This window comes from Nothobranchius furzeri, chromosome 9, assembly GCF_043380555.1.
Source record: "Nothobranchius furzeri strain GRZ-AD chromosome 9, NfurGRZ-RIMD1, whole genome shotgun sequence".
Taxonomy (NCBI): Eukaryota; Metazoa; Chordata; class Actinopteri; order Cyprinodontiformes; family Nothobranchiidae; genus Nothobranchius; species Nothobranchius furzeri.
In genome coordinates this window covers 49,745,037-49,772,535 of record NC_091749.1, presented here as the reverse complement: position 1 = coordinate 49,772,535, position 27,499 = coordinate 49,745,037, and the positions used below count along the sequence as shown (strand labels likewise).

Here is a 27,499-nt window from a genome sequence, read left to right as displayed (position 1 = left end):
TGGTTCAGGGAGCATGAGACAGCATCTTCACACATGGATTGGCCACCACAGAGTCCAGACCTTAACCCCATTGAGAATCTTTGGTATGAGCTTTGTGCAGCGGTCGGACTTTACCATCATCAATACAAGATCTTGGTGAAATATTAATGCAACCCCAGATGGAAACAAGTCTTGTGACATTGCAGAAGCTCATGGAAACAACGCCACAGTGAAGATATGCTGTAATCAAAGCTAAAAGTAGTCCAAGGAAATGTGAGTGTGGTATATTTTTTAGGTGGTGACTTTTTTTGGCCGGGCAGTGTATTTAGAACAAGATAATTATACTTCTTTCATCGTATGCTGAATTTAAATAATTTTTATTCCTTTTAGTAATAACTATTGGATTCAAGTGCTGAACCTTTGATGTTTACCTTATAGGCTTTTATTTGTTTATTTCTGCTGCATTGTGGACAAAAAACCTATAAGAAGACTAAATAAAACAGATACTATTGGTTTACCATTTATCTTTGGTTTAGTTAAATAAATACCACAATTACTAAATACAAACTTAGACATCAAGTGAACTGAGGTAAATTTGTGGATTCTCTCATTTTAGCCTTGCGGTCATTCTGCCATGTGTACAGAAGAGACAGGAAGTTGAACTTCAAATTGGGATTTTTTCACCATGTTTTAACATAGCAGAAGCTGTAAATAATTGTTTTTATGCCAAAATTCTGGCATAGTTTGTTTTTCTAACATGGGACTTTGATAAGCATTGTTGCTAAAAACAACCTTGAGCGAGCTGTAGCATTGTGCGTTATTAATTCATCTCTCCTATTCCTGGAGTTAACCATACCCTCACCAGCCTGTCAAACCAAATCTCTCGTGTCCCCACCCTGATGACAGTTACATATCTGGTAGAAGAAACACGTCAGAGGGAACTGAAAACAGCAGCTTCCTGTTTATTCAGCTCTTACCGGTTTTAAGAGGTGAAGACGAACCAGAAACCTTTTCCTGCCAGCTGTATTTCTTTCCAAAGGAATTGTTGTTTAATGTGTCCTTGACAAAAAAAAAGAGATAGAGAAAAAAGTGATGAGAATGACAGATAGCGGAGGTACTGACATAAGGAAAGACGGGGCAAGTGTGGTCTCTGACTTCCTGGAGAATAAATGTACAACATTTGCGTGTTAGTCTCGATCTCACACACATACACACAAATCTTTTATTCTCATGAATGAGCAGGGCCTCTTTTGTCCGTGGTGTGTGGGGAGCATTTAAAGGGACCAGAGCTTTTATGGAAGCCACTGAGGGCATTTAAACAGTTGGAGCTGCTTTACAGCAAGCTTTTACTCAGGGCTTTAAAGCTGCAATAGCAACATTGAAAAACAAATTCATTTAACAGATTTGTTTCATGCCTCTTAACAACATTCTATTATTATAGCTTTAAATAAATTGCGGAAATAAAAAAAATGCAAAAAAAAATAAATAAAAATAAAATGGTTCTCTCACATTTGTATAAATGTCTCAGACCAAAAGCAACTATTGGACCATCCAGTCATCGGCCTCGCTGAACCGCCTCATTTCCGCACTTTCCTAGCTTCTCCACTCACTACGCACTCACGTATTTAACAACACCACTGGTGTGAGAGGTTCTCAGCTCAGTATTATCAGAGAAGGAGAAACAGCCGGCTACTACCACTTCAGCTTTAGGACAAACTACCAGAGTCCCAAGAAAAACACCATTTGCCAGTTTCCTCAGGCATCGTGGGTTTCAGGTTTCAGCATAAGCATCTCAGGGAAGAGGGAGGGGGTGAATGTTCTGTGACCGTGTTTGCGTCCAAAACCTAGTTTGTTCTGCTGATTTGCTATGACAGCTTTAAATGTCAGTCTATCTGAATTATAAAATGATGAATAGCTTTAGTATCCCTAAAACATTTAATCACTATAAAAACACGGAACCATGTTATCTACAGAGAATATTAGCTAGAACATATAGGCATGCTTGGTGTGTCAGTCATAGATTATGTCCACACTGCAGGCAAAAGGACATTAAATTAGACTTTTTTCCCTTATGCTGTCATGCCCCTGTTCCAGCCAAGCCCCGTTTCCCCAGCAACCACAACCAGCTCACCATCAACCTCATCCAAACCACCTGCCTCATGTAGAGAAGATGTTCTTACATTTAATTAGAAACCATAGAATGTGAAATACCATGAAATATGAAATATCACCTTAATGGATCTTTGAATATATTTGTTGAACAAAGATTTCGATTCCAGACCTGTGTATATTATAAGAAAGCAGTTCTGGATTACATCTCAATCTGTGTGTGAATGAAACCAGGCTGAAGAGGTCAAAGAAAGGCCATGTGTGTGTGATTTGACTCCTGATCTCCGGATGTCGTAAATAATGAGTGTGCCTTCACTACTCTGATATGTTTAGGTAATGTATGTGTGTATATAGCCTTTACTGATCTCTGTGGGGTTAGTCCAGGATGCAATAAAGATTCAGGGGAGACACTGCATCTGGGATATGTTCATGATTGGCTTAAGCAGACCCCTGGAGTGGAGAAGACAAGGAAGGGGAGGGGGGGCATGCCTCCCCCGATTGACTGATAACCACAAGAAAGGAATGAGGTAATGCCAGGAGAACACCAAGCAAGAGGGGCCGGGAAGAGTTGCCATGGAGACGAACAGGAGATGGGGGGGGGGGGGGGGGGCAGAGATGTAAGGAGAGAGTTCTGAGTTCTAACGACTGCGAGCGGAAGTTCGAGAAAGTTCTGTACGAGCTTGGTGTTCTGTCCTACCCGCTGTGTCGGGGATTCTGTTTGGATTAATTCTTTTTTCATCATTTTTAAATAAAAACCTTGGTTTCTTATTCAAAGAAACTAAAAGGACTTCTGTGCCTGGGGGCCTCCGTCTGTTTGTCGGGTAACCGAAAAGGTGAGATGCTGGTTACTTTATATCCCACTCCAAGAGGTTTAGACAAGTTATTTTAGAGTCTTTAACCTGAGCATAAATAAGCCACAGGTGGACTAAAGGTGTGTGTGGGCTTGAACCGAGTCTTCCTTTGAGCTGCAAGCAGTTTGTGTTGCCAGAATCAGAGTCTAGGTTAATGGTGATTGCTAATCAGCTCCTATAGTGTGCAGGTAATTTAAAGAGCGACTGAATATCACACCCACGCATAAATAGAAATACAAGTCAACCCTGAGACGTAACATCTGTTAAAGAGTAAGCTAGTTTGGGAAGATGGCTTGTAACAATATTTAACCAGAAGATCGGATCTTTTTATTGCAGGGATTGAGCAACACTTCGTATCAACTCCAAGAAAGAGAGAGGGTCAGGTTTAAAAAGTTAAAAGATTTATTTCTAAACAAATAAAACAGGACTAACTTTAAACACTGTGTATGATGAACTAAGGTGGAGTAAGACTGAGGATGGTGTGTGTGCAATATGTTCAAAACCAGCAAATCTGGAGAAACGATTAGTTCTGATGGGAGTGAGATGGCGTTTCGCTCTAAGCTTGGTTGGAGATTATAACACACATTGAGACGCCATCTGTCGGTCTACGTACCCCAACAGAAGTCCCCGTTTAGATCCGGAATGTCGGGGTCCAACTTTAGACCCTCTTGGAACCGACGCCTGTAGATATGCAGCGGTTGCCGACCCTTCCAGTCTTGAGTTACCCCCAGGTCACGACAGTTTATTGGCATCAGCAAGACCCTGAAGGGTTGTGATGGGTCAGCTTTTATTCTGAAGGAACCGTTGCAGCAGGTGGAACATTCAACAGATTTAATCCAGCTTGTCGCTAGGTTCTTTCAGCTTTAAGAGGCAAGTTACGGATTGGCCACTCCCATAACTTCTCTAGAATGCTTTGAACTGAGATAAGGGTGACGTGGGAATTATCTTTATAATTCAGATGTTTTGATCAATGGTCAAATCAGAATTTGACACAAAAGGGAATTTAACAAGCACCAACAAAACCACGCCTCACGTCAGATCTGGAAGGGTCTGACTGGATCAGAAAAAGGAAATGTGTCATGTGACTTAGCATTATGTATGATCAGTCTAGTGTAAATATTTAAAGCTATATTACTTATTAAAATACTATCATAGGATTATAATATCAAGTAATTAATATTCTCATTTCACAGATTGATTGAACCTTGAGCTTCACATGATTACTTGGACTAACAGACATTATTTGATCATTGTTTAAAGAGAAATAGTTCTGTTTCTAAAATAGTTCTTCTTTCTTGTGCTGTCTGGGGAAGCAACAGTTTAGATAAGTGCACAGAGCATGAGTGGCCTTGGCCCCTATCCTGTAGATTAGGCTTGTGTCAGAAACTTACGGTTTTGCTTGGGCAGAGCAAATAGAGCAGGACCTTTTAGGTCAAAGATGGACAATTCATCACGCTACACTCACATTAACTCTTCATCAGCTCAACCTGCAACGCTCCCTATAAAACACCAGGACCAACACCAAGCCAGCGCCAGATTATTGAAAGCATTTGCCAGTAGATTCTCCAGCACTCTTGACCCTCTGCTCTCGCATCTCAACCCTGTTCTGGACCTTTGGATTACCCCTTTGCCTACACCCTGCCTGGATTATCTCGTGCATCTGATTACCAGGATTTCTGACCTCGGGCCTGGATCCTGGACTCTGCTTCTTGCCAGTCCCTTTTTGGAACTGCTCTGATCCCCCCGCTCTTCCCCTGACCAAGCCTCTGCTACAGCCCTTCCTTCAGACTGGTAAGATTCCTCTGTGTGTTCCATAATAAAAACTTTAAAGCACCTTACTGTGTCTCGGTTGTCTTCACGGGTCTCTCCAGTCTGGTCATTACATTATGCGACCCATTATCTGATTTCACATGACAGTTTGAAAAGCACAAATCTGAATTTTTTTTCAAGTCTGACCCTGGTAACTTTCATATTTGGCACTTAATCCTATATCTGATGTTTTTGAAAGCAACTTAATGTCACATTAGATCAATCTCATACATCACTGACACAGAGGAGTAGAGTATTAGGGCCTTGACATCTGTGAGGAGAAGTTCTGACAGAGGTATTCACAGGTCTGTTTCGACATTGTGGATGAACTTGAATGCCAGTGAAGCTGTTCACCTAACAATTCCACGACTCCTGGTTCCTATTCTGCTTCCACTTACACCTCTGTACAGTGGCAGCCACAGTTCCACTGAACACCATTGTTACACGCTGGCTCTCTTATCTCTGTGTCCTTCTTTTTCTTAATTGGTCAAAAAAAATCTCTTTACTTCAAAAATAAAAACAAAAAACATATAAACAATAAGAAATAACAAAAAATCAAATTTGAACGAAAAGGAGCAGAATGAAGAAAAAATATCTTATAATTTCTGCCCCCTTTTCCAGAAGAAATAACCAATTTATATACAATTTCCATTTGTCAGACACACATACAGATTCATTTTAAAAATTTTCCTGTTCTAAATTCCAGTGCGGTCACTGGAAAATCATGATCATTGATTTAATTTACATTTTCATAATTATTTAGCACACTCAATTTGGTACATTTTTTGAATATATTAAATGACAGAGTTTTTTAAATGTCCCTTTTAAGGTTATTCCATAATTTAACACCATTTACAGATATATTCCGTTCCTTAATTTTAGTTCTAAATCTAGGTTTTGTTAACACATCAGTTTCTTTCAGCATGTAATTACTAGTTCCCTTTTCAAATATCCCCTGAATGTTTGTTGGCAGAGTACCTAAACTGGCTTTATACATGGTTTGTAAGATTTTCCAGTCTTTTAAATAATGTAATTTCAGTAATTTATATTGAATAAACAATGGGTTCGATGGATCTCTACAGCCACTATAATTGATGATTCTCAGAGCTCTTTTCTGTAAAATAAATAAGGGTTGTGTATAGTTTTTGTATGTTGCTCCCCAGATTTCTACACAATAAGTCAAGTATGGAACAATCAGCAAATTGTACAATGCCAACAAACCAGAATAAGTCAGTAAAAACTTGACTCTGCGTAATACTCCTAAGGATTCGGCAATTTTACCTTTTATGTAACTAATATGGGATTTCCATGACAAGTTTTCATCAATAAGAACTCCAAGAAATTTAGTTTCTTTTACTCTTTGAATTTCAATCCCATCTATTTTCAATGACACATCACTGTTCTTTTTATCAATAGATGGTATACAATTTGTTTCATTAAGATTCAGTGTCAATCTATTTATATCAAACCAATTTTTAATTTTTATCAGTTCATCATTCATCACTTTAGCCACCTCCTCAATATTTGATCCTGAGTAAAACAGTGTTGTATCATCTGCAAATAGAATAGTACCGAGTGTCTTAGATACATTTACCAAGTCATTAATAAACAAAATGAACAGTTTTTGTCAGAGGACCGACCCTTGTGGCACTCCACAATTGATTTCACATAGTTTTGATTTATGGTCCTTTATCTGAACAAACTGTTTCCTTTTGTCTAAATAAGTTTTAACCCATTGATGAGCCACACCTCTTATTCCATACTGACTTAATTTTCGAAGTAACCTTGAGTGATCAGTGACGTCAAATGCATTTTTCAAATCAATAAAAACACTAACAAAATAATTTTATTGTCAATTGCTGTTGATATTTTATCTGTTAATTCCATTATTGCCATTGCTGTGGAATGTTTAGTTCTAAACTCATATTTTCATTGTTAAAAATATAATTTTTTTTCGATGAATGTATCCAACCTTGATACAAATACTTTTTCCAATATTTTAGAAAACTGTGGAAACAGTGACACCGGCCTGTAATTATTGAAACTATGTTTATCACCATGGCACTCTTATATAAAGGAATGACTTTCGCTGTTTTCATTGCGTCAGGAAAATTTCCAGAAGAAAGTGATAGATTACAAATGTAAGTAAATGGTTCATTGACAGATTCTATGATGGTTTTAACAGTTATCATGTTTTTAGTTTCTTACTGCAGAAATTCGCTAAACTGCTGCACAAAAATCTGTAACCATGCAACATTTTGTTTTCTGTGCAGGTGAACCGGTTTAGGAGCATGAACCGTTCACACTGTAGCATGTCTGCTGTCCCATTTCAGTAATGGTGCAAATAGTCACATAAAAAATCTGATTTCATCCAAAAATCTGAATTGAGCACTAAGACAGAGAATGTAGCCAAAGAGACGTCTACTTTCACCCAATTGAAGTTGCATCATACAAGGAATTTTATCTTATCTGCTGCTTTTGACACCATTGATCATGATATTCTGTTGTCTCGATTAGAGTCTTGTGTTGGGATACAGGGCACAGTGCTTGATTGGTTTCAGTCTTATCTACAGGACAGGTCTTTTTCTGTGAACTTGGGAACTTTTACATCACCACCAGCACCAGTGACTTGTGGTGTTCCACAAGGTTCCATTTTAGGGCCAACACTTTTCTCACTGTATAATTTACCATTGTCCTCTATCTTCGCCAGACACAACATTACTTTTCATTGCGTTGCTGATGACCTTCAGATATATCTCCCACTCATCCCGGATTCAGCTGTTTCTTTAATGGCCTTCTTAGCTGATTTGAAGCAATGGATGTCAATTAATTTTATGAAACTGAATGACTTGAAGACAGAGATTTTAGTTTTTGGCAGTGGAGACCTGTTAAAGGGTGCGGTGAGCCAACTTGGTTCCCTTTCGGATTCTGTAAAGCCTTATGTGAAAAACCTGTTTTTTCATGGATGGTTTGTTTAAATTGGACAAACAGATAAGTGCAGTGGTCCAGTCTGGTTTTTATCACTTGAGGCAACTTGCAAAGGTTAAGTGTTATTTGCCGGAAACTGTCTTTGAACATGTTATTCATCTCTTTGTCTCCTGTCGACTAGATTACTGCAATTCCATGTACTATGGATTAGGGCATTCATCCTTAAGCGGCTTGCAACTGGTTCAAAATGCAGCAGCCCGCCTTTTAACAGGTACAAGGAAGCATGATCACATCTCTCCAGTGCATTACAAGATTCAGTATAAATTGTTACTTTTTGTTTATAAATCACTTTTTGGTCTGGCCCCTCCTTATATAGATGATTTATTGTCACCCTACACTCCTGCCAGGAATTTGCGGTCGGGCTCAGTTTTTATTGTCAGTTCCAAAGGCTCGCCTAAAGACGAGAGGAGATAGGGCATTTTCTGTGGCCGGTCCTACACTCTGGAACAGTCTTCCTCTGCAGATCAGGACCTCACAGTCTGGATGTCTTTAAGTCCTTGCTTAAAACTCATTTATTCAACCTGGCTTTTATGTAGGATGATTTTATTTTGTCATTGTCATTCTTTCTCATTTATATTGATTTTATAATTTTGTGATGTAATGTTTTTTTATCCTAACTTGCTGATTTGTATGGTTTTTAGTTATACTTGTTTGTGATTTTATCTTCTGTGTTGTACAGCACTTTGGGTTGCAGAAGCAATAATAAGTGTGCTTTAGAAATAAATGTGACCTTGACCTTGACCTTGACCTTATCAAAGTAAGGCTGGGTGGTAATCTATTAAACAGGTTAATGATCTACGGTCGCCAAAATCTGACAGCAAGATGGAAATTGGCAGCTGAAAAGTTATCTTGTAAGTTGGCAAAAAGTTTTTCTTTTGAAACTTCCGACTTCACTAGCTAAACAATGGTAAAAAATTTTACAATTTACAATTTATAACAGTTAAGTCTATCAGTGAATAATAATTAAACATAATCATTTGAATGTACACAGTAGGAGACATTGTGCAGCTGTCATCAATCAGCAGACATGTCTATTATCACCAGAAAAAAATACACGAAAGTAAACATGACTTACATGTAAGATATATTCAGGATGTTTCATCAATTAAAAGCAACAGACAAACCTATCAAATTACAATTAGAGAGCAGGTTTTGTTCTATAAAAAATTTGGTTGGAAGAAATAATAATTTTTATCTGCAAATGAGAGATTTTTATTTAAAAACAGGAAGTGGAAGGTCCTGTGACGACATTAAATCCCAAATAAGATCTTGTCTATGTCCTCCTCCATCCACCCACCACACATAACTCACATCACTATGTGTACCAAGCGGAAGCTCGGCTGTTGCCATAGAAACAAGTGAATCAGCAGGTGGGAAAGAGCATCACTGACGTGAGCATAATTTTTAGCCATTGTAACGAGCAGAGCTTTGCCCAGAATGGTACAGTTTGAGTAGGTTAGTGACTTGACCTGCAGGGATGTAATGCCTTCTTACACAGTTCCCTTAAACTCATTTTCTTTGACTAAAATGTCCCAGACTTTGAAAATCACATTTAAACGCAACATTATCACCAACATTAGCATTAATAAATAACCAAACACAAGAAAGCATGTTTAGAAATTTGGGGAGCCAATGCAAAACTTTTACTCAACCTTTGTTCGTTTTACAAAAAAGAGCATTGAGGATCAATAACAGTAACTATAGAGATCACTCTAATCCATTATTCATTAGATATAAAATACTGAAATTTCCTGACTTGGTAGAGTGGAAAATTTTGCAAATAATGTATAAAGTGAATACGAGTAATTTATCATCTAATTTCAGAAAATGTTTCATAAGAGAGTAAGTGGGTACATGTTAAAAGGGACTGAAAATGAAGGAATGTAATATTTCTCTAAATGGTGTAAGATTGTGGAATGCCCTTAAAGGAGACATAACATGAAAAACCCACTTTTTTATCCATTAACACAGTGTGTTTCACATTTTAAGTGTCTAAGTGAGCAAAAAGGCTTTTATTATTCACTGGAGTTGCTATTTAGATATTTAATAATTAAGTTTTGGGCATATTTGTCCACCCGTTCAGTTTTTCAAATTATCTATTACATCAGTAATTTATTTCGTCAGGATAACTACCAAATATGGTAATGGCCCTCGGCTAAACACAGAGCCAATCCGCCATTTTTTCTTCTCGCTAAGATTTTTTGTAGTCCTTTTGGAAAAATGCAGAATGTCTGGTTATTTTAGCCACACACAGCTCAAAACTGTTCCTCGTTTTAAGGAAGGGTGGTGTGGCAGTATTTAAACCCAGGAGCGGATGACACAACTGCTAAAAAAACACAGGAGAAAAAGTAATGTGTGTGTTTGTGTGTGTGAGTGAGTGTGTGTGTGTGTGTGCGCGCGCGCGTGGTTCGTTCATTCATGTCTCCAGGCTAGTGGCTAAGTACTGATGGCTTCATCTATCTAAAAGGAGTAATTTCCATCTGAATGTGGCAGCGACGGGACACAGCAGCAGAGTGGTAAGCTTCATATCACTCTAAAATGTCGACAAACTTTACTTTAGATTTACGGGCATTAGCAGCACTAAAGCGTTAGCATCCGGCTTGCTATCGCTAGCACAGTATGCTAGTAACGTTAGCACCCAGATTAATGTGGATTTGGCCGATTTTCTTGGAATAAAACGTGATTTCTGATCAACGCCTTCTTTTACACCAGATGATAACCTTCTACTGATTGTAACAGCAGAGGTCCTGTGTGTTATTCTACGTGAGTGTGATGTAATCTTAGCATCCAGTAAATAAAGTCCCATATCAGCTAAAATGCAGCGTGACAGTCATTAAAGTGCGTCAACACAGTGGATTTAATAGAGTTTTAAAGAACGATCTCTGAGTGAAGTGAGGTTAGTTTTTTGTCTCACTGCAGATATAAAAAATAACTCTGCATCAGTCAGATGCAGCGAAGCTCACCGTCTGTATGAGCGTCGGAAAGCTGATCAAATCAGCTGTAAAATAATTAAAACAAAAGTAGAAATGTTCCTTTGCTTTTTAGAGTCCACATCCAGCAGGCTGGAGCCGTGTTTCACTGACAGGCTGTCAGACTAACGCCCTGATGAGCTCAGCTGGGACAAACTGGTCTGATGTTTAGGTAAGTGAAGATCTGCTTCTCCAAGTCCTTGAGATGCTAGTAAAAAATAATTTAGCCAGCTTGCTAATGTTACTTTAATTCTCCTCTAAGGAACATAGAACGTTCAGATGTTGGAGCTTCACGACACCTACTGAGGAAGGAGACCCACCAGTAAAGAGACGGTCTGGACCAGACCAAAGTGAGTGATGACACACCTCAGCCACCCTCATCATTAAGAACAACTCACCCCTGAATCACTCCGTCTGATGACAGCAGAGTGATTTATTAGATGTTTTACTTGTTTAGTCTGTTTAGAAATTATTGAAATACATTATTTTCTGTAATCGACCATCTGATCTGGACGTGTACAGAATAACTTTCCCCAAATTCAGCAGCAGCTGGCCTACAAAAACAGCTGCAGCATGTAGTAAGTCTGTCTGCACTGCTCTCTAATGAGCTTCCTTTCATAAGGAATCATTTGTATAATTTTAGTGTCACTATTTTATTACATTTGTAGGATAATATGAAGTCACTGCAGCAACACAAACGTGACTATAAACATGAAAGCTAAAGAACCAACTTTCCTAAAGCTGCTTGTAGACAAAATATGTCATTAAAGTTATTGTCTATCATTGCAGAATATGGCGATGACATCATGGAACTGGTCATTGGAAAAGTTTTCCCTGAATCAACTCCGTTTCTAGATGAGGTAGAGAAGATCTGCATCTCACCAACCCTCTAGTCTCAGTATTCAGACAACGGAGGTCTCCCACTGTTATCCAGGACCAGTTTGAAGCCCACATACTGCCCCTCCCTCATCATCAGGAAACATCAATCCGTATCCTGAGGACAACAGAAGACGGCAGGAGGACAGGAACTCTGAGACCTAGATACACCAGCACCGGGACCCAAAGCACCTGTGTGCACAACGCCTGTTTAACTACTAAAACCTGTTTATTACATTGTTCTACTTATTTGCTGTGAGGTTAATACTTAGAAAATTTGTATATTAAAGGCCCCGTGTGTGAAATTCACAGAAATCATAGTAAAAAGATCCGACTCTTTAGCACCACGCAGTTTAGAGTCGGTATTGCAGCTATTGGAGCCCCCGAGGATCAAAAAGGGTTTTTTTATCATTATTTAAAACTTTATTAACAAATATAACAAATACAATACAAAATCGTGTTGCTGTAAACGGCAGCATGTCATCATCTAATTCCAGCTTTCAAGTCAGCGAACAGGTTAGTTGTTTTCATCTAACTTATTTTATTAATTTAATCTAAATAGGTTTTGAATGAGAAAAACTTTTTTATGTCAGTTATGTTTGCTAATAGCAAACGGCAGCTAGTTAGTGATGACTTCTGACTACAAAAAATGACAATATTTTGTTCATTTTATTTGAGAAATGTTATATTTCTATTTGCCATTTTGGAAATATACAAGGTAGTGTAGTCTGTAATTGTTTTCTCTCCGTAAACAGAGTCAGATATCATCCGATGGTTCATCAGTGGAGACAGACAGAGGACGAGGGAGAGGAAGAGGGAGAGGAAGAGGGAGAGGACAGATGTGTGCCAGCGCACAGAGAGGCAGAGGTGTTAGACATGCGACAGAAGCAGGGCAAGCATCCCAAGATGAAGGAGCCGAATTTGCTCAAACCAGCCGCAACGTATATTTGCTCCTATATTTACTCTGGTTTTCTCATGACGCCGGTCTTGTTCACTTTTCAAAATCCTTTTTCTTTTACTTGGATGAGACAAACTATCCCGTTTCTCAAGTTTGCTTGTAGAATATGTGTGATCCTCCATCGCTAGAAGTACGGTGTGGCTAGTTTCTTCTTCTTCTTAGTTACTTTGTCAGACTGCATGCTTTCAAGGCGCACTTCTGCCCCCTGCTGTTTCTTTGAGGTTACATCATTTAAAAACGCAAACATCAAATGCGAAGCTTAATATGTTGTATGTCCCTAAAAGGTCACTGTATTTTAAGATGGCGCATGCCATATGGAGCACCGGTCTGCTTCTTTTGTCTAAAATATTAAAATATAAAGCTAATAATAATGCTTAGAATAAATGCTTGTTTGAATTATCATTAAAAAAAACAAATTTGAGAATGTGATACAAGAAATTTGATAACTTATAAGATGAAATATCACACATTGGGCCTTTAATGTAAACAATTAAAAAAATCACTGATTGTATGTTTTCTTTTAGATGTAATGGTCCAAACTCAGCCTTGTAGACATTTATTGCATCCTGTAGGTAAATACACAGAACAGGCTCAGATCCATGATGACCCAGCATACTCTTCTTCCATTCTGGCTGTTAGGGATTGTATCAATAACTCGATGCCTACTGATGTTTTCACCTAATGGTATTTATTTAGAATGCAGGTAAGATTTAACTATATTTGTTAGCAAAGCAGACTTATCTTGGGAATTTCACTGCAGCACTGATGTCCACCTCTGTGTACACATTAGAGAATTACCACGTTACAGCTGAAAACACATTTAATAAAGATAGGCTACACATTGCAGACAATAAAAACAAAGTTGTAAGCATTAGAATTATAATGATCACATTAAAGAACATTTGGAGGAATGTTCTTTATTTTTGACTAGAATCTCAAATCTTTAAATTAAAATGTAACTGCTTTTTATCCATTTTCAGCCATTAAGACACCCAATATAAAAAAGACTACTTATAAAATTATTTATAATTATATATATATATATATATATATATATATATATATATATATATAGAGAGAGAGAGAGAGAGAGAGAGAGAGAGAGAGAGAGAGAGAGAGAGAGAGAGAGAGAGAGAGAGATCTTAATAAAATATATTCTTTTAATGGTGTTTTAATGAGCTGTATCATTTTTTAAAACATTTTTTATAGAAATAAATAAGCAAGCAGCATTCCTTGTGTGTGTGTGCGCGCGCGCGCCTGCTCGCTTGTCCTTCCGTCGGCCGTGACGGATGTGTGTGTGTGTGTGTGTGTGTGTGTGTGTGTGCGCGCACGTGCCTACTCGCTTGTCCCTCCGTCGGCCGTGACGGGTGTGTGTGAGTGACTACAGACAAATGCATGAGAGAGTTAGCAGCCTTGAAACAGCTTGATGAACTACTCTCCCCACATGTTTTAAAAATGCTAATATGCTATGCTAAATCTGCTATGCTAAATAATGATTTCTCTATAGAATTACAAAGTCCGACTGGGGGAGGAGAGTACAGGTCTGCACTATGGAGGGGGGCGGAGTTTACAGCTCCTCCTCCAGTTTAAAGAGACAGTACCCAAAAACGGCTCGTTCTCAAGACTCTCCTCAGAACAGGGGTAGATGAGGGTCTGTAGAGCAACAATAATGAGGAAATCAGACCAAAGAACTGCAGTTCCACTGTATTTAGACCCCAACTGAAGGATTTAGATGTAAAAAGGAATAACTTAAAAGCATGTTATGTCTCCTTTAACAGAGAAATTAAAGAATCAAACTCACTTGCTATATTTAAAAAATTTATAAAACCAATTGTATTAAGTAATTATGAAAAGGGAAAGGGACTGAGGTTATATTGTATATGTTTTACGGATAATTTTCTTTTGTAAAAAGGGGCATAAATCATAAGATTTTTCTTCTGTCTGCTCCTGTTCATTCAAATGTTGTTGTTTTATTCCATTGCGTTTATGTTGTATTTATTTGCTTGTGTTAATTTTATAAATTTTGAATGAAAAAAAAAAGAGTTCTCCTATAAACAAGCAATGAATAACGAGCCGTTAGCATTCCAACTCATCGCTCATGTATGGGTAAAAGTCTCAAAAGATCTGTGTGTGTGAATCTAGATTTGCTTGTTTGCAGGGGTACCAACAGAAAGTCTGGGCCCTATGAAAACCAAAATTTTTGGACACTATATTTTTTACAGATAAAAATTTACCCAATAAACATGCCCTGTATAATTAAAAAAAAGACAATTAGCACATTACATAGTTAAAATGTCAAAAGAGAAGTATAAAGCCTACAAAAAAAATAAAAATAAATGGAAATATGTACTTTATATAAAAGGGAGAACATTTATAATCTAATTTGAAAGCACAACAGAACATAATGTACACACACACATATACTTTACATGAACAAGCTTTAGCTGGGTCAAACTGATCAATCAATCAAGATTGATATTAATTATATATAACCAGTGTGCATTATTTTTAAATAACCTGAATTCCATTTTTTTTCTCATTTATTTGGCTAGATCTTTTGTTTATTATGTTTTTACATTTTGTTTCTTCTTTTGTATGAGAATGTAGCCAAAGGGACTTCTACTTTTTTTTTTATCTCTTTTGGTTCGTAAATCCCCTCTGACCACATTCTATCCCAGTAGCATCATACAAGGAATTTTATCAGAGTAGGGCTAGGTCTATTAAACGGGTTTATGACCTACTGTTGCCAAGATCTGTCAGTTTGTCCTTTTGTCTTTATATCCCACAGTTAGGAGCAAAATACTACAATAAACAGCAAATAAAGTTTTATTATGGAATTTACTTTAACTTTAAAGGCAAGGACTGAGTAAGCTGTTGTTTATGACACAAGGCATGAGAATCAGAGGATAAACTGATGGTAGTTGGGGTTCATCAGAATATGGAGGAAACTAATTCTACAAATCCAAGTGCCAGCAATGGATGAGCACTGAAAACAAATATAGAAGAATTTGTAAAAAAAAATTGAATGAAATAAATATATCTCTAGTCAGAGACTTTAACACCCATTTCAAGCACCAGACTGTGCTGTGTGGAGTAAAAACCTTTAAGCAGACTAACAATTTGTAGTCAAGGCTACAGAACAAGTAGTAACATGTTTTTTGGTGTGATGAAAACACTCTAACTGGGCTGCAAAACTGTGGCTGCACAACAAAACAGGCTGAAACACAGGGAAGTGGAAAGACATACTGATGAGCTCTCTCGAGGACTCATAAAAACTAAGAGAAAAGAGTCCCACCAGACAAGCCCAATGATCATACACCAAAAAAAGATTAAAAAAATTGTTGATTGAAGGCAGTGCTTTTAAAACAAAGTCATGTTAGCCTAAACTCAACAAAACCTCAATTGTTTATATCTTAAAGGTGTGGATTACTTTTTGAATCAAAACATTTGCAGTGGTCTCTAGTAGGAATGAACGCCTTGCAGGCATAACTCAGGGCACTAAAAGCACACAAGCCCTTGGCCCAGCAGGACCAAGTCTGAAGCCTAATTTATTTTTATATGCATAATGGCATTTTGTGTCTCCATCACAATGTATAAATTAGGCTCGAGACATCAGAGCTGTGCTCCAAACAGGAGTCTTATTACTTGATCTTTAGATATTTTGCCTTGGATTGGATAAAAGCAATGCAACTCTACTACTAACTGTTTGCTCATGGGACATGGATGTTTTATCTCCACAAATAGCAAGCCAGGAGGAACTTAGTCATGTTTAAGTTGCTATGCTAGCAGTAAGCTTATGTTCTCTGTTGATTCTGGACACTAAAAGAACAACAGTGTTCCTTGTCGTGAGTCAATATGGATGAGTCCAATTCACAATGTAACTTAGAGTGGTCAGGCTTAGATTTTCACCATCTATTTTCTATCAGAAGCTAATTACATTTACAGTTACAGTTTATGTATACCCCCTCCCCCCAAAAAAAACAAAACAAAAAAAAACAGCGACATGTACGAAAGTACTGTACAACATCTTCAATCAAAGGCCTTAGAAAAAAACGTGAGTCTATTGGCAAGATTTAATCACAATAAGAGAGTCAGCCTGTTTTACATTTGTATGCAGCTTGTTCCACAACCTGGGACTGATCACTAGGGTAAAGACCTCCAAAGAACAAAAATGGTGCGAGAGCACTAATGACAATAACACACACATGAAGATAAAGTTTTCCAACTAAGCAAAACTGGGCAAAGCACAAAGCGTGAGCGAGGATAGAAGTGCTTGTGTGATCGTGCTGACAGCCCGCACTGAAAGAGGATGTAAGTGTGTTGGAGTGACAGGCAAATTTACCATCCAAGACAGTAACATCAGCAGTTACATAACAAATGGACCACCCTACAGGCCTATACACTAGTTTAAAATGTAGTAAAAGAATGCATATTATTTTCCTTACATGGCTTAAATATCCAATATTGTTTATTAAAGTATTGACATGTTTTATGCATTTTGCCTTAATTTATGTTGTAAGCCACATTATCGTCTAGTTCCTTTTGACAGATGAGTCGTGACACAACAGGGATTAACCCAATGTTGTGTAATATCTCTTTAAAGGTGTAGACTGCCTTCTAATTCATACTTTGGGGAAAAAAGCTCCAGTGCACCAGTTTCAGGAATAAAAAAATTGCACATCAGAGAAGAGCTTCAGACGACAAGATTTGGAGCCTTATTTCCATATGGACATCTGGCCTCGGACTGGATAACAGCAAGGTAAGTCAGTTGCTGTATTGGCTATGGTGGTCTAGTAGTTAAAGCAAGTGCCTATCACCTTGTCCTGACACCGGTTCGACTTTCTGTGTTAGAAGTAACAGCTGAAGCAAATTAACATTTTTTTTAATTACTTATTTTTATTGGTTATTTTCTGCAAACTATTTTGTGTCTCTAAAGATCTTTGAATTTGATCATTTCCAAGCAGCATTTTAGTTGATACTCTGCTCACCTCACATGGACTCACACTGGCTAAATAAACAAAGTACAAAAAGAAGATTAGTCCTTTTATTTTAAACAATTGACCAAAAAAGGGTTTAGAACATTACATTGGCATATATAGCTAAACAAAATAAGATAAATAAATTGCTGTCAAGGCTGGAAGTCAAACCAGTGAAAATGGCAAACTCTAACCACAAGACTACCAAGTTTGTTACAAAACATTAGTCGCCTAACACACATATCCTGTGCTGGCCATTACATACATCCTTGTAGACATGATGCATGGTTTTTATAGCAGTGTTTTGTCCCCAAATGCAGAAGTATTTTGTCAGAATATCGACTCTGGTACCGTTTGAGGTTTAAAGCAGTCATCTGTGACATGAAGGTCACATTCTCAACAGCAACATGAAATTGACTGCTCTATTTCCGCATCTTAGAGGAAGTGGGCATTAGTGACCTACTTCCAGGGGAGGCGGGTTCCAGACCTGAGAGCTTCAGGGGGAGGAGCAATGCCTTATGAAACACTTGGGCTACTTTGTCCCATCTGCAGGCTTTGAAAGAATTAGAAAAATTTTTTTGAAGCTAAGGCAGGAAAATGCATCAATGCAACAAAGACAAGGTTTGTGGTAGAAAACAACAATATCACATGGTAAACCAGCTCAGTGGCCTAGTGGTAGAGTGTCCACCCTGGGACTGGGAGATTGGGGTTCAAAAACCGTTGGGTCATACCAAAGACTTGAAAGATGGGACCCAATGCCCCTTTGCTTGATGCACAGCTTTAAGGGTTGAATTGGGGGGTTAAACCACTAGATAGTTCCCGAGCACAGCCGCAGCTGCAGCTCACCGCTCCCCACAAGAATGGGTCACCCGCTGAGATGAATGTCACCAGTGTGTGATTATGACTAATGGGACTTTACCTTTAAAAAAACTCAAAAATTTATTTTTTATGTAATGGAACCTTTAAGTTCTTACTTTCATTCAAAGCATATTAGGATTAAGTCAACACCTAAAGTATCAGTAATGTTCTGACACCTAGCAGTTGTTCATACTTTAAGTGGTTATATTTGGGTGGATTTCCATGGCCTATTCCAGAGGTTATACTATCTGGTCCTAGAATCCTACAACATGAAGCATGCTAACCCATAGTTTAGTGGATTAATGCTCTATTGCATGAGGCTGTATGACTGTATGACTTTGGAGCTTAAACTGAACTAAAGACAAAACTAACATGGTTTTGTTGATTGAGATGTTTTAGCTGGATACAAATACATGCACACATAGGTTGAAAACTGGGCAATACATCAGACCACACTTGAATCTGTTCTTCAAAAAAAAAAATTCAAATATTTTATAGATTTTAACAGAACAACAATCATCATCCTTTCACAGACACACTTACTATAGTCATATTTAAACGTATAGTTACAAAAATCTTTAAAATAGACATTTCTGCATCTATATCAACCCCTAAATGTAAGCTAAAGCTTAAACATGAACCACAAACACTATGTGGTGGACTCCCTCTTGGTTTAAGTTCTCACACTGGTTAACATAGTAGACACAAACACACAGTCACGAGCTTCAGTTGCATCCAAGCACAAACAGAGATTGGCACCAAATGGAAGCAAAAAAAAAAGCCTTTTTACAATTGAATCTATTGTTCAGTATAGAAAAAGCACATTCTTCAAGAACAAAAAGTGATTATCAGACTAGCCTGTCGTTTCCTTTTTTTTCTTTCATTTTAAATGTCATATTTGTATAGAAGGAACAACATCAAACAGCCAGTCATACAGACATAAATCTTTTTTTTTTAATTTATGTTCAGATGCCTTCCAGAAATTGTGCTTGTGTGTGTAGATAAGATTAATATACTTTACCTGTGTGCGTGGCACAATTGGGAAAAGGTTAAGTGTCGTGGGTCTCTTGGGCCGATAAGTATCCATGGTGACAGATGCTGCAGGGTCCTTGGTGACTGCCGGAGATGCAACAGCTGATGCCTTGGAGGACTCTTTATCACCGCGGTAACCGTCAGCACCATCAATGAGGTCCAAATGCAACATCTCAGCCTGAAGCTGACCAACTGCTCCCAGATCAATCCTCCCTGACATACTATTGGTTCCCCGTCTCACGCAGCCCTACAGGGATTGGAGGGAATACAGCATCAGTCAAAGCAAAGCAACAAGGAGAGAAAGAGAGAAAGACAGATTGTGTGTGCATGGTATGAGGAGACCGAGCCGGCCAATTAGAAGCTGCTGTCTTCACCAACAACATTTTCGTTGCCAACAGGCTGCTTAAAGGAGAGCACATGCAGAACCTATTTATAGAATCTTCTTCTGTTACCAGTTCTATTTACTAGGCATAATGTATTCAAAGGGAACAATATTTTCTCTCTCCTTAAAACTCATTTATGTCCATTTGTGTCTATTTTATAGTCACTGTCTTTATATACATGATTCCTTTGCTGTATTCAAGCAGTAAAATTCCTGCATCCATGAGATGGATCTCATTTGCCATAGATTCAATAGGTTAGAAAGTTGTTTCTTGCTAGGAGCAGCAAATCAAATATTGGTACATAGTAGATAGTATTTGCTGTATTATTGCCATTCTGTAATTACCTTTATCTTTCTAACCTAAACATGTCTGTACTAAAATAAGAAAATAAAAGAATAAAAATCTGAGACTTTTTAGTGGTGGCTGAGTGTGAATGTTCTTACCCAAAATGTATGTCTTTTATTTTCAACAGAAATGAGATGTAAATGGATACAGACAGTGTAACTAGAAAAAAAAGATGCCATTTTATCTTAACTCATTAACTGCCATTGATGACAAAAGTTGTCATTTTAAATCCAACCATTCACTACCATCGACGCGATGTCGCTATTTGCATTTTTTACTGTGTGGGCGTCTGAATGAGCCCTCACACCGTGAGAACAAACATCCCAGATCTAAAGCCGATCTTCATTCGCGTATGTCACATGTCACATGATCAGGAAGCAGAAAATCCATGTGTTAGAAGATCGTTTTGGGCCACTGCTGTAAAAAAAATGAGGCGCGAACCAGAAAAGCTTCTGCCGATCACAATTTCACAACGGATTATGAAAGAATGGATAACACTCGAAACACGCGGATTCTTCCTGCTGTAAGAGGTGAGTCTACTCTTTGTTTTGGTAGTTTTGGCATCGACACCATCAAAGAGCGCAACGTTTTGTGACTCTTACAAAAACAGTAAAAACACTGAAAATTACTGGCAGCGAAGAGCTTTTCTGATCAGGAAACGGCTGGCAGTGAATGAGTTAAAGAACTTGAAGTCATCCTTTGAAATTTTTTTTTAGGTTTTACATTTATTTATGTTTATGTTTATTTATTTGGCAGACGCTTTTATCCAAAGTGACTTACAATTTATAACCTATAGGGCATCTTGTGATATTTGACTAAAACTGTTTAAATACGTTTTGTAGTAAATCAGGTAAAAATAGACCATCTGTCTAAAAGAAAAGCTAACTATAGCACATAATGCCAAACCCACCCACAGAGAAGATTACTCTGTAGGTCCCTGAAATTAATACTAATTCAACAAATAATAAAATAATAAAAAACGTATCTAAAAATAAATCACAATACCATAGATTGGATCCACTTAGGACAAATAGTATAATAGGAATAATGGACCATAGACTGAGCAGGGTCACAGAGTGCAGGACTGCTGTTTGAATAAATAAATTAAATAATTTCAAATTCTTCAAATAATTCTGTAAAGTTTGTATAATAATGTTAATGGTGATGTAAGTATTTATAAATTAATGTCTGTGAGGAAGCTGACAAATGAATCTTTGAGTTGGTACAAAAGTAGAAAACTAACACACCAGTATATATTTTAATGGCTATAGATGTAATATGACTATATTACATGGACGTAGTTTTTTGGAGGGACATGCCCCCCCTACTTTTTCCAAAGTAAATTTCTGTCCCCTGTTTCTGAAGCCTGTTTCCCATTAGAAACGTCCATAAGCTCATCTATTGGCTCTGCTGATTCTTGCTTGCTTTTTACTGCCATCTGTGTACTTTATAGTTCTGCATTCCTGACATTGCATAAAAAAGCCTCTAAGCTCTTCAATGTAAAGTCTTGCTTGCATACTTACTGTAACCCCCCCCCCCCCCCCCCCCCCCCCCCACACACACACACACACACACACACTTCTAAGGTCAAAACTATGTCCATCCTATATTGGCAAATGGTTTATGTCAATATAGCGAAATGTTTCAGTATTTCTTCTGAAAAAGTCAATAAGATGTAGTCATGGTCTCTGAAAGCAAAATACATAAATAGCCCTATGTGCTTTTCTGCAAGAGCACTTTTATATGAACAACTATTTTGGCAACATCATTTCAAAAATAATTTTAAGAGTGTTAACTTAAGTGTTCATATATATTTCTGAGTTTATTTAGCCAAAGATTACGTAGTATTTGCTTTAGCTTTATTTTGGTGTGATTTTCTAATTAAAGTTGTTGGGTCTTTCTGAGAAAACCAAAACAAATGTGACTTTTTGGGGAGGAGTAGGTCAAAAGGCATTGGGTCAGTAAAGTCTACTTCAGTTAACGTCACTACTACAGCTCCCGCAGACAGCCAAGCACAACCAGCTACTCCTTTACTCCTTTAATTGACTTTGACATCGACATCTGGCTCCCTGAAAAACCTATTATGGTCTTTAGCTCTCTTAGCTTCACATGCAAAGTCCAATCACTTAACACAAAAATCAAGTATACAAACATGAATAATATATGCATGTAAACATGTCCTAATACTTTTATTAACTGTAAAATATCAATATACCTTCAGACAGCTATTAATATTTCATTATAATACAAACCAAAGGTGGGATCAGAGTTTGACTAAAGCTCATTGGAGATTAACGCCTAATAAAACAATGCACTAACTCTATATTGTTTGTATTTTGCAATGTAGCAAAACAAATATCGACACGTATAATCACATATGTGAGCTAACTCACAGTTGGTGAAGGGAATACAGGTTAATCCACGTCCACTGGCTAAGTGTTGCCTTCAAGCTCATTTATATGCAGTGAGACACTTATCCTAGTAATCCAGAGGTCTTTTATTCTGAGAAAAAGCCTTCATTTATGGGAGAAGGCAACTTAATAGTCATAAGAAACTCATAAAAGTGTTAAAAGCATTCATTTATTGACATCACTTTTGGATGTATACATGTGTTCGATGTAATACGCACAAGGCATTTTCCTTTCTTAAATCGTAGGTAGATATGCAGCCTTTAGCCTTTAGAATTTTACTACTCCTTTACGAAAAATACATTTATTCTTTGTTTGTATTCTGTTAAAAGGGATATTCCAAAAAGTTCTTCTGAGCAGAGAAGGTGACAAAGGAGTAAAGTGCCTGCCTCATAACCAGTTCATGTCTCACTCTTGCCTATGGTGATTGAAGGGAACTGGCAGCACGTAGTTTGTATGACAGCCCAACTTCTGTCAGTTAGCCCCACGGCAGCAGTGGTGACATTCTGGTTCGTCACCGCCAGTGAGCGAATGTGTGCATGCACGAGTGAATGACTGGTGTGTTGCTACGTGCCTCGGGGAGGTCCTAGGACTCTAAAAGGCGTTATGAACCGTATTTTCCAGAGTATAAGTCACTCCGGAGTATAAGTCGCACCAGCCATAAAATGTATAATGAAGAAGAAAAAAACATATTTAATCAAATCAAATCAAAGCTTTATTTATAAAGTGTCTTCCGCAACCCTGTCAGGAAGCCCAAGGCGCTTTAAGTCACACTGAGTCGCATTTTGGGGGGAAATTTTATTATTTTTCTTACAAAATCTGAGACCGAGCATTTCACTTTGCAAGATAAGTACCGGTAACAATAACAGAATAAACAACCAGGGTGCAGCAGCGCACCACAGTATCCAGCAGAGGATGGCGGTGTTTCAAATCCTCCCAGCGGGAGGATCCGCATACGTCATTCCAACATGTGAAACAAGATAGTTGCTGTTGCTAGTGTTGTGAATAACTATTTTGTTTACTTTCGTGCTCTTAATCATTACGGAACATTGTGTTTACAGCTGTAGCAAAAGGTCTGAGCCATATGTCCGTGTCCTACATGCATTTTTAAATGACATAGGTCTGATCTAAAATAATAGCTTACATCTATAAATCCATCTAGAACCACACCGCAACTTCTGGAATCCAGAGTCCCGTTAGCATGACGCAGCAACACTGCTAACTGGGCTCCACCCAGGCAGCAAAAAGAAAACCATCGCTTAACTTAGCCCGTTCACACACATTACAAGCATGCTCTGCTCATGCACAGAGAGACTACGGGAACCATGAAGGTTCAAAAAGCATGATTATAGCATGTCCATAGAGAGGGTCTTGATAGATACCGACTCAGAAATAGGAGATCATTTAAGCTTTGGGAAAGACTTCCTGGAGCTCCAGCACTGATGTGTTGTGAGACAAACGCAGGTGCAGGCACCAATAACTGATTCCAAGATGGAGGGTTTTAAGCCCACAAGAAAACAGGACTTAAAATGCATGAGTGCATGAAAAAATCCACAGCTTAACGTGTTTATGCAGTCACTCATACGAGGTATGCTCTTTTTTCATCTATCAGCCTATTGCTTTTGACAACTGAATCCATCCATCCATCCACTTACCCATCCATCCATCCATCTACCTACCCACCCATCCATCCATCCATCCATCTACCCATGCATCCATCCATCCATCCACCTACCCATCCATCCATCCACCTACCCATCCATCCATCCATCTACCTACCCATCCATCCATCCATCCATCCATCCATCCATCCATCAATGACCATTTTCCATCAATTAGTATAACATAATCAACCCACGCATCTGTTACTTTTTCTTTTTTTCATTCTTTTTCATTTCATCAATCATGTTTCCATCAACAGATTTATTTGTCTGTCCCAATCCTCTCAGCCATTCATTCATTCATTCATGTACCCACTCTATTCATCCCTCCCTCCCAAAGGTACCCTCAAATAACTGTTTTATGGCTTGAACAGATGAATTTATTATTTTGTCCTCCTAATGGCAACCATCTTTCCATTATCATCCCCCTAATTAGTCAAAGCCCCTTCTCATCTGCTATTCACCTATTCACCCACTGAAAAACATCAATACTTTGTAGTGCAATCAGCTCTTCTGTTGCATGCCTTTTCTGGCAACACATTTAGACTGGCCCCTTTACCAGAGCCCCGCCTGCCCTGCCCCCAGTTGCTAGGAGACAAGGAGGCTAAGTAAGGCAGAGCTGCTGCCATGAAGATGACTCTCATCCAATCAAAACTTTCCAAGAATAAAATACACAGCAAGCAGGTCAAACTGAACACAACAGTAAAAGTCCAAAAATGATACATTAACTTAGAGCTTAATATGATATTGACAATCTAGTTAAAAATACTACTAGATATATATTTAATTTGATCTAGAAAGGATCTGACCTGAAATTAATAAAATAAATTACTATAAATTAAAGTAATTCAAAATGAGCACCTAAAAAGTGTAGAAACAGAAAGCACTTCCCTTGTGCCTATTTGTAGTGATGGAGCAGCTTCCTCATCACTGTTACCATGTGTGGAGAAGATGACATGAGCAGAATCCATGGGGGCAATGTGTGTAAGTGTGTGTTTGTATGCAAACCAACACAGAATGTATTTTCGGCTTTGACACGTGCAGTTGGTGAGAGAGGCACTGTTGCCATGGAAACAGGTCTGCTTTGTCTAATGATAAATGTACATGAAGAGCTTCCTTAAATCTATCATTTATAGGTAAAAACGCTTATTATTACCACGTTTGTGTAGTACTCCAAGTTTCCAATCTATTGCTTATGCACAAGGAGGGAACACAGTTTTTACACAATAAATTATTTCTATGTTGCCTAAAAAGAAAGAAGGAAAATAGAGTTCATTTGCGACAAAACATATTTGTCTGTTTTAGCTGAAATTGGACAACATAAAGTTAGTCCAATTTTCAGAAATCTGATTACAGAGAAAATTTAACAAATCTTCAGGGTATACGTGTGAACAGACCTTGTTGGGGGTGGGTGACATCCTTCTGGATAAAAGCAGCTCTTCTGTCAACTCTGAAGGAGTTAATGCTCTGCAGAGAGAGCAGTTATATCTTGGCCTTATATGTACAAAGAGGGTGTGTGAATAAAATTGGTGTTCAGGCTCCTCTCTTGTGGAACTAGCTGCTTTAGTCCGTGAGGCAGACCCCTTGTCTACTTTTAAGACTAGGCTTAAAACATTTTTATTTGATAAGACCTATGGTTAAAATCTGATGTTAGCCCAGATCTGAACAAGTAGGGCAATAAAGGGAGGTGGTGGAGAATACAGTTGGTAAAGACAGCACTCCCTTGCCTTGCCTCCAACATGCCTCCATCTAAAAGGCTAGGTTATCCAGAGTTATCTCTGTAGTTATGCTGCTATAGGCTTAGACTGCTGGAAGATACACTGACCACTTTCCACACTGGACTACTTTCTTCTACAATTTCTCTCTTAATTGTATTATTTCCTGCTATTTCCGCTGTTAGCTTTATTTTTTTCTCTGTTTTTCTCCCCAGAAGAAGCTACAGTGGTGTTCTGCTGAGCTGTGGTAGCCTCATGAAGGAGGCCATCGGCTTGAACATTGCTGCTAACCACTTAAACATTCTCCCTCTCCTGATAATAACATTTTACTTTCTTTTACATTGAATGTGCTACGACTAGTTTACCTGTTTAATTATAGATTCACTAGGATAAATACAATAAAATTTATCTCTTATTAAGTAGAACATTTACTAAGAAATCACAATGTAACCGTAGAAGCACTACTTTGTGTATATGTTGTGTGTGTGTGCTCTGTCATCTCCATCCCCAGTGAGTCGTGGTGGATGGCTGCTTATACTGAGCCAGGATCCTCTGGAGGTTTGCTTAGTATGAGGACTGCTGTAAAGTCACTGACACCTGTCAGTGACTCGATGCAATTTGCTGGATTCCTTATACAGGAAACTTTTTAGTGATTGGCTTAATGAAATGACCTGTATTTGAATGTTTACTATGTGAAGTGCCTTGAGACGACTTTTGTCGTGATTTGGCGCTATATAAATAAACTTGAATTGAACTGAATTTTTTTTTAATTTTCGACAAATCCAAATTAGATTAGTGGTGAAATATAATTTATGTTTTCTTTGAGATTAGGCTTCATTTAGAATTTAAAATGTGTATACTGTATGTAGCATCAAAATAGACAGAAGTATCCTACTTCTCATACCGAAAAGCTGTGTATTCTGTAGTCTGCTGAAACAGGCCATTCTGTCTGAACCCACCCTAACATTTTAGTCTCACCAACCTTTTACACACAACAAATGACTCCTCATCAAATCCATTCACGCTCACCCATATGCATGGGAACACTTAGGTCTCCCACTCTCCCCTGAGTGGCTGCGATGATGATGATACATGTTGCCATCTAATCTCTCTGAGGAAAATTAAATCTCTTTATGTTTTTGTCTGGACTCGAGCTGCTATGCATTAAAGCTTCAGCCATGTGCACTTTTACTGAATTAACGTAGGTACCCCGGCTAAATAAACAAGACTTTCTTTTTGTAAATATCAGCTTTATTTTAAAAAAAGGAGACATGGTTGTTTATATTTACCATATCTAAACTAATAAATTTGTTTAGAATATTTTTTAAGTTATTAGTACCCTTTTGTTGTTGCTGTCAGATTTAGGGTTAGGGTTAGGGTTCTATTTCCTGATATTCGGACATCTTGCCTCTAACGGGATAACTATACCAATGACTCCATTTGTTTTGCAGCATTGATGTTTTCGCAAGCTTGAAGGAGTTCTGCTATGTGATGGAGGTGCTAATGCTAATCTGATTGATCTTTGAATGTTTAATCAGAAGAGTCCAGGGTTCTTTGCTTGTTCAGGGACCATATTTACACT

The 27,499-nt window shown here is 38.0% G+C and overlaps 1 protein-coding gene and 1 long non-coding RNA gene across 4 annotated transcripts in view; one reads left to right on the top strand and one right to left on the bottom strand.

Annotated features, from left to right (window-relative positions):
• LOC107381812 (C-Jun-amino-terminal kinase-interacting protein 1) overlaps positions 1–27,499 on the bottom strand; it is a 97,258-nt gene that overhangs the window by 24,886 nt on the left and 44,873 nt on the right. For all 3 annotated transcript variants that reach the window (XM_054732221.2, XM_054732222.2, XM_015953698.3), the window contains 2 exons: positions 19,395–19,652; positions 957–1,038 (listed from right to left, as the gene is read on the bottom strand). In XM_054732221.2, the coding sequence (XP_054588196.2) occupies positions 957–1,038; positions 19,395–19,652 (340 nt within the window). The remainder of the gene's footprint in view (positions 1–956; positions 1,039–19,394; positions 19,653–27,499) is intronic.
• LOC139071798 (uncharacterized) lies at positions 10,622–12,986 on the top strand. The gene is made up of 2 exons (XR_011521618.1): positions 10,622–11,055; positions 11,495–12,986. It is a non-coding gene; the product is annotated as an uncharacterized lncRNA (long non-coding RNA).